The 10,989-nt window shown below is 45.8% G+C and overlaps 1 protein-coding gene across 1 annotated transcript; it reads left to right on the forward strand.

Moving 5' to 3' along the window:
- The first annotated feature begins 3,108 nt into the window (after nucleotides 1-3,108).
- On the forward strand, nucleotides 3,109-9,547 carry BCL10 (B-cell CLL/lymphoma 10). Its single transcript, XM_018561868.1, has 3 exons — nucleotides 3,109-3,300; nucleotides 6,679-6,967; nucleotides 9,143-9,547. The coding sequence occupies exons 1-3, from the start codon at nucleotides 3,250-3,252 to the stop codon at nucleotides 9,511-9,513; spliced, it is 711 nt and encodes a 236-aa protein (XP_018417370.1). The 5' UTR covers nucleotides 3,109-3,249; the 3' UTR covers nucleotides 9,514-9,547.
- Nucleotides 9,548-10,989: the final 1,442 nt, after the last annotated feature.

Below are 10,989 nucleotides of genomic sequence, written 5' to 3' on the forward strand. Positions count from 1 at the left end.
CCCCTAGTGGCAGTGGAACCGCCAGCTCACAGATCCTACCTTATTCGCAGCATATCAGTCGGGCCTCCACTTGGATGGTGAGTCAACAGCTTATCTATTATGATGTCTTCCTATAAAATTATAACCCACAATGTCCAGGGCCTGAACTCGCCGCGCAAGCGCAGGAAGGCTTTCGGCTATTATGCCTCCCGCAATATACCCCTCTATTTCTTTCGATCTTCCTTCTTTCCTTTTATCTCTATTTCTAAGATAGGGTACTCTGGCCCTTTCAACAAGCATCTCAGGACGCTAAAGTTTATACGGCTTGATCTCTATGTTAACAGTTGAAACATAACAACAGAACTGCGAATGTAATCAAGAAGGTGACTGTTACTAGCGTCTTAGAATTATCATTATATCTGTACCATGTATGTTTTATGTTTATGTTGGAAAATAAAAAATTATTGCAAAAAAAAAAAAAAGCGTGGGGATTCCCCCAAAAGTCATACCAGACCCTTAAAGTCTGGTAGGAATCTTAGGAGGGACACCACCCCCAAAAATGGGGGGGAAACGCGGGGTCCCCCCTAAATTTCCATACCAGACCCTTGATCCGGGCACAGGCCGGGCAGGGCAGGAAAGGGGGGGGACGAGCAACCCCCACCCCCAGCGACTAGGCCACATTTCCTCAGCACTGGTAGGGTGCTTTTCCCCCTGGAAAAGCACCTTGTCCCCATGCCGATGGGGGCAAGGGCCTCTTCCCCACAAGCCACCCAGATGCCGCCCCCCTTGTTAATGAGTAAGGGCTACCCATGCACAAAAGGGTTAAATAAAATTGTAAAAAAAGAGGCCAGACTTTCGAAAAAATGCTTTATTTGGAAAAAACAAACAAAAGACAAGCTTTTGACAAGTCTTTTATTTAAAAAACAAAAAATGGATCCACCAATGTAATCCATGGTCAATCACGACGTCCAGCGTTGTTCACGACGACGGCGACTCAAAATAAAACAATAAACAATGAATAAAAATAATAATTTTTAAAAAATGACGACCGCCGCCCCCCCGTCCACTCGCAACTAACTCCCGCCGCAGAATGGCATTTTTACAGATACCGGCAACATAGAAAGAACTGGGCAGAGCTAGCGGTGACAGCTAGCTCCGTCCAACTGTTACAGTTGTACGGCATCTGACAGGTGAGCCATGATTGGGCAAAGTCATCATGACTTTGCCCAATCATGGCTCTTACAGAGTACTGGGCCCTGATTGGGCAAAGTCTTGCACCTGACCACAGGCTTTAGCCAATCAGGGCTCACAAGGCACTGAGCGGTGCACAGTGCCTTGTGGGTCTCCCCTCGCTTTGAAGAGATCTCCTCTTATTTCCAGAGGAGACAGCTGTCCTAATGTATAACTAAAGGCAAAACGTTTTTTTAGATGTGAATAGGGTAGTGAGGAGTTAGAACCTTTCTCATGTTTTTATTGCTAAATTAAAGAAATAGCAGCGCTCCTTAAATGCTATGGGGCGTGTTTATGATATGTCCGCAGAGCTGTCTGCTGTACGAACATATTGGTGTTAGATTCACACTGAATTATGGCCACTAGATGGAGCAGAAGAGGATTAGGAATTTGCAATGCTCCTCGGCTCCATCTAGTGGCCATTTTATGCACCGAATCTAAAACTATGAAACTACGAGGGCCGATGCACACCACAAACTCCGCTTTCCAGTGCGTTCCGCATCTGGAACGCAAGCCGGCCTGCTCCCTGAAGTCAATGGTACCGCAGCCACGCGGGGGGCCTGCAGTGCGATGTCCCGCACCCGGAACGCAGACACATTAGTGCTTGCAGTATTTTTGCAGAACGCACTGGACCGGAACGTAGACACATTGTGGTGTGAACCGGCCCTCAATGTTTTGCAGATACACCCCTATGTATTAAAGTGCAGTGGAAGCCAAAACTTTTTTTAGTGTTGGATAGAGTGGAGAGGGATTAGAACCCCTGCCAGGTTTTTATTGCTGTCTGTGTCCCCGTTAGGGAGCCTCACCCACTCTATGTGTCCTGGTGATCATTATTACTGAAAGTAAAAGTAAGAGAAAATCCCAGGTTTGGCATTGTCACCAGAACAGGAATAGATGGGAAATCTTCCAATGTGGACCTTAGTTCTGGTGACCACCAGGCATTTCTCTCTCTTTTGAGGGATTTCCCCTTGCTTCCTGCTGTAGTTATCAGACAGGAAGTGAAGGGAAATCTCCTCAATAGGACATAGATGGCAAAAAAAAGCCTGACAGGTGTTATTATAACCCTTTCTTTCCCTATCCAAAACTAAAAAATAGGTTTTGGATTCCGTTCTACTTTAAATACAGAGGTGTTAGTTACATATATTTCCAAATCTAAATAAGTGACAATCCCACGTTGGAGAGACTCACTTTCTCTAATTGTCCCGATCACCAAGACCACCAGGAATAAAAGTGAGGGGTAAATTCACAGTTTTGAACAGGAATAGACAGTAAATCTCCCCAATGGGGACAATTGTTCCCTTGAAAACTCAGAGGGGACTTTCCTCACATCGGAAAGATATCCTCTCACTTCCTGTTGAGCTTCCAGGACAGGAAGCAAAGGGAAATTACACAGGCCACAAAAAAGAAAGCAATTGATTTAACCTTCCCTACTGAAATAAAACACTGAAATCATAGTAGCAAAGGTGTAGGAGGAAATAAATTACATTTGCCTAAAGCCGGGGCGGGCAAACTCCAGCCCTCCAGCTGTTGTGGTACTACAAATCCCATGAGGCTTTGCAAGAATCTCACAGCCACAGGCATGACTCACAAAGATAGATGCATGCTGGGATTTGCAGTGTCACCACAGCTGGAGGGCCGGGGTTTGCCCACCCCGTGCCTAAAGCCCTCCTTTAATTTCCCTGCTGGCTTTAACACACTGTACCCGGCAATGAGCAGCCATGTTGTGTTTGTCAGAGGAATTCAGGAAATGTGACTGAGCACGTCACAGACAGAAGTATGAGGAAGTTCAATGCTTGTGACAACCACACTGACAGGAAGCCCTCAGACGAGATTTTCCTGCTCAGTTCACCTTCTGTGCACAGGAAGTCTCTCAGAGAATACTAGAATCCTCCGTGCGGTTTGTAGATGAAGGCAGGCAAATTTACGTAAGAGATAATCCAATCTATCTGCGCCCTTTCCGGCTTTAACTTCCCCGCACACACCTGGCTGCACTTCGCCCCTCGCTGTGTCTATACTGGAAGGCCTGAGGGGGAGGCCAAGATGACAACACTGAGGCTGGATGAGGATGACATGGCAGATATTAAAAGGGATGTAAGTACAAAAGAAAAAATGACTCCTTTTCCGGCTGACAATTTGCTCTGCGTTTTGGTTGATTTGCTTATTCAATGAGGCAGGGAAGATGCCGAGTGGCACAGACAGCCCCATACAGGTACGCGCAGACCCAACCGGGCCGTCATCTAATCCAACCCGAGCTGCGTTTCCTTGTCAGGGACGAGACAAATAACAAGTTTTCATTTCTACAAAATTTTTACCAAATTGTGATTTCCCCCCCAATTTGACTTAATGCATTGAAAGGTTTGTGAGGGTGTAAAGGACTAACCAATGGCACCTGAGGGTTTTGGAAGCTCCTACACTTATTAGGCCAAAATAATCACCTTTAAAGAAGAAGTTTAAAAAACTTACCCTTGCAGTGCGCCCCCCCAACCCCCCTCCGCATGGCAAGGGTTAAAGGAGAACTATGGGGTCAGGGCTTTTACCCATAGTTCCCCTAAGGGTCACGGGAAGACACAAACTAGCGTTCTCCCGTGACCCAAAGCTCAGTATACTGAGACGCCGCAGCCGGGACGGATCCCGACAATACTGTCTGGAACCACCCAGCTGCGGGACTGACAGCTGGCTCTGCCTATCCAGCTGTGCCCGCCCCCTCCCCCGTCCGTTTCGCCAGTCAGCGCTAGAGGATCGGACAGGCGAGGGGGAATCCCTGCAGGGAGCCGTGAGTGACAGTCACGGCTCTCTGCAGAGATAGATCAAGAAGTGAGCGAGCGACGGTATGTGTTCGCTCACTTCCCGATCAACTGAGCTGACCTGTGACAGTTTCATTGTCACAGGTTGGCTCAGATTATGAGGCTGAGTGAAAATCACTCGCCTCATAGTTCTCCTTTAAATAATAGTGTTGTCTAGGGGGGGTCAAATAAAACAGTTTTACTCACCAGGTCCTCAGTTCCAAAGCGGTCAACACTCACCTATCTTCCTCTCTCTGTTCCGGCTATGGAACGCCGCTCGGCATCCTTACGGCTAATGCAAGTCAATGAACCTGTATAAGACGTGATGACTTCACCACCAGATCCCAGGGGAGAAGAGGCTGTGGGGGGGGGGGGGTTAGCCCCACTGCAAAGGAAAGTTTTAAAAGTTCTTCTTAAGGCCCCTTCCACACGGCCGGTCCAATCGGGTCCGCCTGTCAGTTTTTAGGGCGGACTTGATCAGATACCCAATGTAAGGCTATGGGCAGCCTTGTGTAAACGGACGGGTGTCTGTTTTTACCCGGTTACCCCTAACTCCAGCCAGGTCTGGAAAACCAAATAGATCCGAGATCTGTTTCACCGGACCGGATCGGGGGTAATGTGATGTAAGCAGACACATGTCCATTTACACCCGATTCCCCCATAGACTAACATGGGGTCCAGTCATTGCAGATATTTCCTCCATTGGTGCTATCCGCTCTCTACGGCTGTGTTCAGGAGAAGATCCGTGAAAGGGGCATTAATTAGCGTTATCGTTTAAAGTATTTTTCACGGAAATATAAAACAAAACAGTAAGCAGGGAAAAAAAATGTAAAGTGATAGAACACAAATAACAAATATACACAAATAGAGAAAAGAAAACGCAAATATATTGAACGCTTGTTAAATGAAATTAACTAAATTACCATAACTATACCCCTCACACAAATAATAACACATCTTAGAAATGAAGGGGGAAAAACATTGCATTTTTGGGGTTAGATACGCTTTAGGGCCCTTTCACACCATACTGCATATAAAACTCACTACAACACATTGAAAATGCATGCCCGGTCACCTGCGTTTTCATGCATATTGCATTGTTTATGCCTGTTAGCTACACTATTTGCCGCCTGAGGCATGGGGGTGGGTGCTATCAGCTGATGGTCTTCCCTGGGGTAGCGGCTCTGTCCGGTGTCCCGCCCAGCCCGCAATTCCCACTGACATAGAAGGCGGGAGGAAACACCTGTTTCCGTGACAACTAACTATCTGAGCTCCCATTCACACCTCTGTGATGCGACATTGCAGAGGTGCTGCAGGGCGTGTTGCGGTGTGCTCCAGTAGGGCAGCACATTCCTGAGAATAGGCTGACTACTACAGCTAATCTCACTCAAGAAAGTGCCTGCACCTTTAGTTTTAAATCACATCACACCACATTGCTGGTCATTGCGATGGCTAAGTGCGTTGGGGTGCCATTAAGAAATGACGGATAAGAGAAGATTTTTCCTCACTTTGGAGTGATTTCTGTTTCACTTCCTGTTGTGTCTCAAGGACATCTGGGCATTGGAAAGTGCCTTGGTGTAAAAGGAAGTGGGTCTCTTTCAAGCCTGCAGTCTCCCTGCAGCTCAATATTTATCCTATCACCGACTTACAATGCCTCATTCTGCACTGTGCTTCTGTATGGAGGAGTCCATGTTTGTAGAGGAGCAGAGCTTTGCTTTTTCATATCAGAGCTGCCCCCTAATGACTGGTAATCTGATGACTGATAGAGGAATATTCAAGAAGAAGCAGGAAAGGTTTAAAGGAGAACTATGAGGTGAGTGCTTTTCACTCACCTCATAGTTCTAGCCGACCTGTGACAATGAGACTGTCACAGGTCAGCTCAGTAGATCGGGAGGTGAGCGAACACATACCGGCATTCGATCCTCCCGTTACCCTGAAGAGAACCGTGGGGAAAAGCCCTAACCCCATAGTTCTCCTTTAAGGTTTATAAAGCAAAGACCCACAGAATGAATGACGCAGAAGCAGGGAGATCCTTGTACTTCAGATCCTCAGGTACAACTTTCTCTCCAGCATGGAGAAAACTGATCATCAGTGACATCAGCAAACCTTACTTCAAATTTACAGGGACTAGAAGTCAGAGGCAGCTGTGCCTGAGATCTCACACTGCAGATATATGTACAGCTATGAGTCTACAGGACAGCAGTGCCTGGGCACACTCACATACCAAGAAGTGCACTGCTGTATTTTAGGAGGAATTCCAGACAAAAGCTATATTTTGCAGGGTACTGCATAGGCACAATTACCATGGGTGTGAATGGGGCTGGGTCACACCACTCCACACATTTCCATTGTGTTCTGAACGTGCACTACTGTTTTTTCAGCGCATCGGATCAGACGGTACAATTACAAGTCAACGGACCTTCCGTTGACCTGTGAATTAATTCAGATTTTGGTGTGAAAGGGCCCAAAGTGTTGAATTCTGAAGACTCTAATGGAGGTTGCAGCTCTGAAATGGAGAGGGTGGGTAGCAGACACAGGCCCCTGGAGAGGTGAGCATAATGGCTTTTCTCTTACAGCGAGCTGCCCTTTTCAAATCCATAGAGACATGGCAGGGTCTCTTTAACTTGACCCTTGTCTAAAAACATCAAAAAGACTACGATTCTTGATTCCGCTGGTTCTTTTCCAGGCCATCGAACGCCTACGACACTACCTGTGTGACAAACTGATCGCGGAAAGGCACTTTGATTACTTGCGCTCAAATAGGATATTAAACAAGGATGACACAGAAGAAATTATGAGCCAGACGACCAGCAGTAAAAGAGCGGGCGAACTGCTGGACCGACTGGCGAAAAACCCAAAGGGCCTCGACAAGCTGATTGAATCGATCAAACAGCTGAGGACGCAGGATTTTCTCATCGACAAGATCACAGACGAGGTTCTCCGATTAAAAAACATGAAGCTGGAATCCTACAAAGGTAAGCGTGTCCCGCTCAAGGCCGGACTAGAAGTATCATAAGCTAGAAAGCCGTTCATTGAAGATAAGATAAAGCCTTGAATAGAGCTTGGAGGACATTGCTCTGGTGATCTGGATTCTGATAATATACACATTTATTACATGAACGCAGGCAAGGAGATGAAGTATAACTGCCAGAACTCTTCTATGCAATCTCCCTAATGTTTACTATCGATCTAAAATCCTCAGAACAGCAGGAATCAGACAGAAGGAGGGTATGCACTGTAAGCCAGTCAGGCTCTGTTATACTTCATTAAGTTGCCTATGTAATGTGTCTCAGTCACTGGGAACTGGAGGAGAGGTATTAAACATGCATGTTAGGGTGCACCTTGGTGACAAGCAGTAAGTGAGCTTTAAAACAAGCCTTTACTGACCTTTCTAGTTGCAGCCACTGTGGGATAATTAATGGGTGTGTGCTCTCTTAGTGATCTTTCACTAGTGATTTGCCAACATGGACAGGATCACCAGTCGGATATGGCCCTCAAGAGTCCATAGTCAAAGTTTATTCTGCTCAGTCATCGGCCCTCCTGAGCTCCACAGGGAGGTTAGCACATTCAAATGACTAATAATGACTTCAGCACTTACTGTTTCTTAAAGTTGACTCTGTCACTAAACTCTTATATAAGTTTTAACATATTAATGTCATTTCAGAAGTTATTTCTTATATTGTCCATCGAGTTGTCCATCGAGTTCAACCTATAGAGATATGAGGAAAAAAAAGCCTAAGCAGAACACTATGCCCCCAATTACCCCCCGTTGATCCAGAGGAAGGCAAGAAAAACCCTATAAGCATGGTTCAATTTGCTCCAACAGGGGAAAAAAATTCCTTCCTGATCCCATAAGGCAATCGGATATTCCCTGGATCAACAATCTCTGATGCTTAATATACCTATGAGAACTCAATATCTAGCAATATTCTGTGCATTTAACTAGTAAAACCTGGAATATACCTGGAAATAATATCTGGTGATCCCTCCAGGGTGATTTATAAAAAGCTATGGGAATAAGATTTGTTGCACAATTTGGCCACTAGGTGGAGCAGAGGAGCATAGGAATTTCCTGCTTCCGATGGTCCTCGGCTCCATATAGTAGCCATAATCTCGTTTGCATAGCTGTTCACTATGCGAACGGTTTATAAATCACCCCCTTACTATTAGCGATGACACCACTTTGCCCCTGAGCTTCTGCATTGTCATATTGGCTTCTGATGGAGACTAAAAGTGGCCATTTCAGCCCACATCACACAGGCATGGGCTGCTGTTGTCATCATCAGGTAATCCAGCTTTTAGAATGCCATGCAGCCATCCCTGGTTGTGTATGTAGAGGAGAAATGGCTGCAAAGAGTCTACAGGAGATCTTGGTTAAAACAAGTACTGTATTTGCTGGCGTATAAGACTACTTTTTTTCGTCTTATACGCGGGGTATACAATGTATACCTTTAGTTCGTTTGGGCCAAGGTGGCCCAAAACGAACATCCCTAATCTGTCAGCCCGCTGGATGTGAGGTAATACTGTATGTACAGTAGCTTCGGCTACATAAAGTATACCGAGCTGAGCCAATCATGGCGAGCGATGTACACAACTCTGCCAATCCAAGCAAGCTTTGTATTCATTAATAGAATACATTGCTCGCCATGATTGGCTCAGCGCGGTATACTGTATGTAGCTGAAGCTACCGTACATACAGTATTACCGCACATCCATCCATGATGTTTTTAAATGTCGTTGCCTTGGAAGTGGGGTAGTCTTTTATGACGAGTATAGCCAAAACCTTTATTTTATGTGGAAAATTAGGTGGTCGTCTTATACACCCTGTGGCCTTATATGCCGGCAAATACGGTATCTTATTTAAAACTGTAATATCTTATGATACACGGGGGGTGGGGGGGTGTATAAAAACTGGAGCAGATAAAATCTGGAGCAGTTGTGCATGGCAACCAATCAGCATCTATTTTCAGTTTATTCAGTTAAGATTTGAAAATGAAAGAAAGAAGCTGATTGGTTTCCATGGGCAACTGCTCCAGATTTTGTCTGCTCCAGTTTTCATAAATTCCCTCATTGTGCTTTAGCAAACTGAATGTCATTCAATTAGGGATTGCATCTACTTCAATGACTTTTATCCAAACTGTGTCTTGCAGGATGCTGCCTGAGCCCCTCTCCAGTCACCCCAAACGGATTAAGTAGTGATCTTTATAGACAGCACTCTACAGATGGCAAGCTACTGTCACCAGAAACAGAATCCACGGTTCTTTTTCACCCTGAGGGTGAATCTAGCCTTCCTCTTCAATTTAACATGACCCTGACATTAACCGATCAGTCAGTTCTGGAAAACAGAACAAGAAGCGTCAGGCTGAATTCTCCCAATTCACTTTGGCTCCCCAGGCCCGGAGAGATGGGAGCGCCCCCTCTTCCAGAGACCATTCCTCAGGAGAATGAAGACGTGTGTTCCAGCACCCCGATACTCAGCCAGTTTCTTCCTCTGAGGTCCACTTCACCCTCCAGCCACTGAAAATATCTAAGACTGGTGTTATATATCGTCATCTAGCAAAGCAATAATGTTGATATTAATAAGGCAACACCATTTTGGAAAGATTCTCAAAAGACATTGAAGGACACCAAGTTGTACTGGGAATACATTACGCAGCATTCAAGTTGTTAGTTGAAAGATCCAATGGGCTTCAGTAAAAGAAAAACCACAATACACACTATGGCGGGCTAGGAGTGAACCTGCACTCAAGCTGGCACGGAAAACTGTGGCATCTCTGTGGGAATAGCTTAAAGAGAACCTGTTGTGAGCCTATTGCAGCAGATGTTTCCTTGAAATGCTTGGTGCACTGAAAATCTCCTGGTGGTTGTCCTGCTACTACAATAACACATTTGAAAGTATATCTAAAGACAGAACTTTTTTTAGTTTTAAATAGAGAAGGTGAGGGGGGGAATTACTAAAACACAGGTCAAGCTTGCATTTTTGGGGGTCTTTGTTCTACATTGTCACATTGCAGAGATTTTCCTTCTCGGAGGCACAAGTGAAGCTGGCTGTATACTGTTAGATTTCTGTTTTTAAGCTTTTAGGCTGCACAAAAAAAAATCTAACAGGATCCTCTATCCACGCTAAGCAGCAAGGATTGAGGAATCAACCCGCTGTAGCTATTGTATTTCAACAGTTGGTCCCATCGGCTGTCTAAACACCTGAACAGTGCGGCATCTGATTGAATGCAGGCACTCCTCAGCCATCAATTTTCCACTCAGAACCTTCAATTTTTTTTAGAAGAAAGATGCTGGACAGGATCCGGCCAACTGTTGGGCACCTTGCAAAGTGGCAATTGTGTGCTGTGTGCTAGAACAATCCCACACCTGACACTGAAATGAAGCTGATACTGTCAGGCCAGATCCAGCCAACTGAGACACCCATGGAACAAATTTTAGTAGGTTCCTCAAGAATCGACCAAATTGCCTCTGTGTATACTCAGCTTAAATCTCTCTAGAACCCTGGTACCCAACACAAGACCCGCTGGCACTCTTTGTGCATCCAGACGGGTCCTTGCTGGGTCCACCAACTGTTGGGCACCTTGCAAAGTGGCAATGGGGTGCTGTGTGCTAGGAGGCTCGCTACAATCCCACACCTGACACTGAAATGAAGCCGGTACTGTCAGACAGAGTGATCTCCACTCGACAGTGGAAGTATAGTCCCGGCCCAACTTCCCCAGGGAGGGAGAGCGGAATGGGAGCAGGTGATCAGGGAAGTAAAGTGGGAGAGGTTTACCTGGAATGGGTAATCAGGAAAGTAAAGTGGCAGAGGTTTACCTGGAATGGATGATCAGGGAAGTAAAGTGGGAGAGGTTTACCTGGAATGGGTGATCAGGGAAGTAAAGTGGGAGAGGTGTACTGGGAGTGGGCAATCAGGAAAGTAAAGATAACCCCTCACATTGCTGGTCTGTGGTTGGGTGATTTGACAGCACTGTCAATGACCACCAACGGGGGACTA

Source organism: Nanorana parkeri, unplaced genomic scaffold (assembly GCF_000935625.1).
Source record: "Nanorana parkeri isolate BGI_ZX_2015 unplaced genomic scaffold, ASM93562v1 scaffold548, whole genome shotgun sequence".
Lineage (NCBI taxonomy): Eukaryota > Metazoa > Chordata > Amphibia > Anura > Dicroglossidae > Nanorana > Nanorana parkeri.

What these genes read in the sequence shown, in the direction of transcription:
- BCL10 (XM_018561868.1), top strand. Translation starts at nt 3,250, where the DNA reads ATGACAACACTGAGGCTGGATGAGGATGACATGGCAGATATTAAAAGG. An exon ending in TGGCAGATATTAAAAGGGAT is followed by an intron (nt 3,301 to 6,678) that starts GTAAGTACAAAA and finishes GTTCTTTTCCAG; the next exon opens with GCCATCGAACGCCTACGACA. An exon ending in GAAGCTGGAATCCTACAAAG is followed by an intron (nt 6,968 to 9,142) that starts GTAAGCGTGTCC and finishes TGTGTCTTGCAG; the next exon opens with GATGCTGCCTGAGCCCCTCT.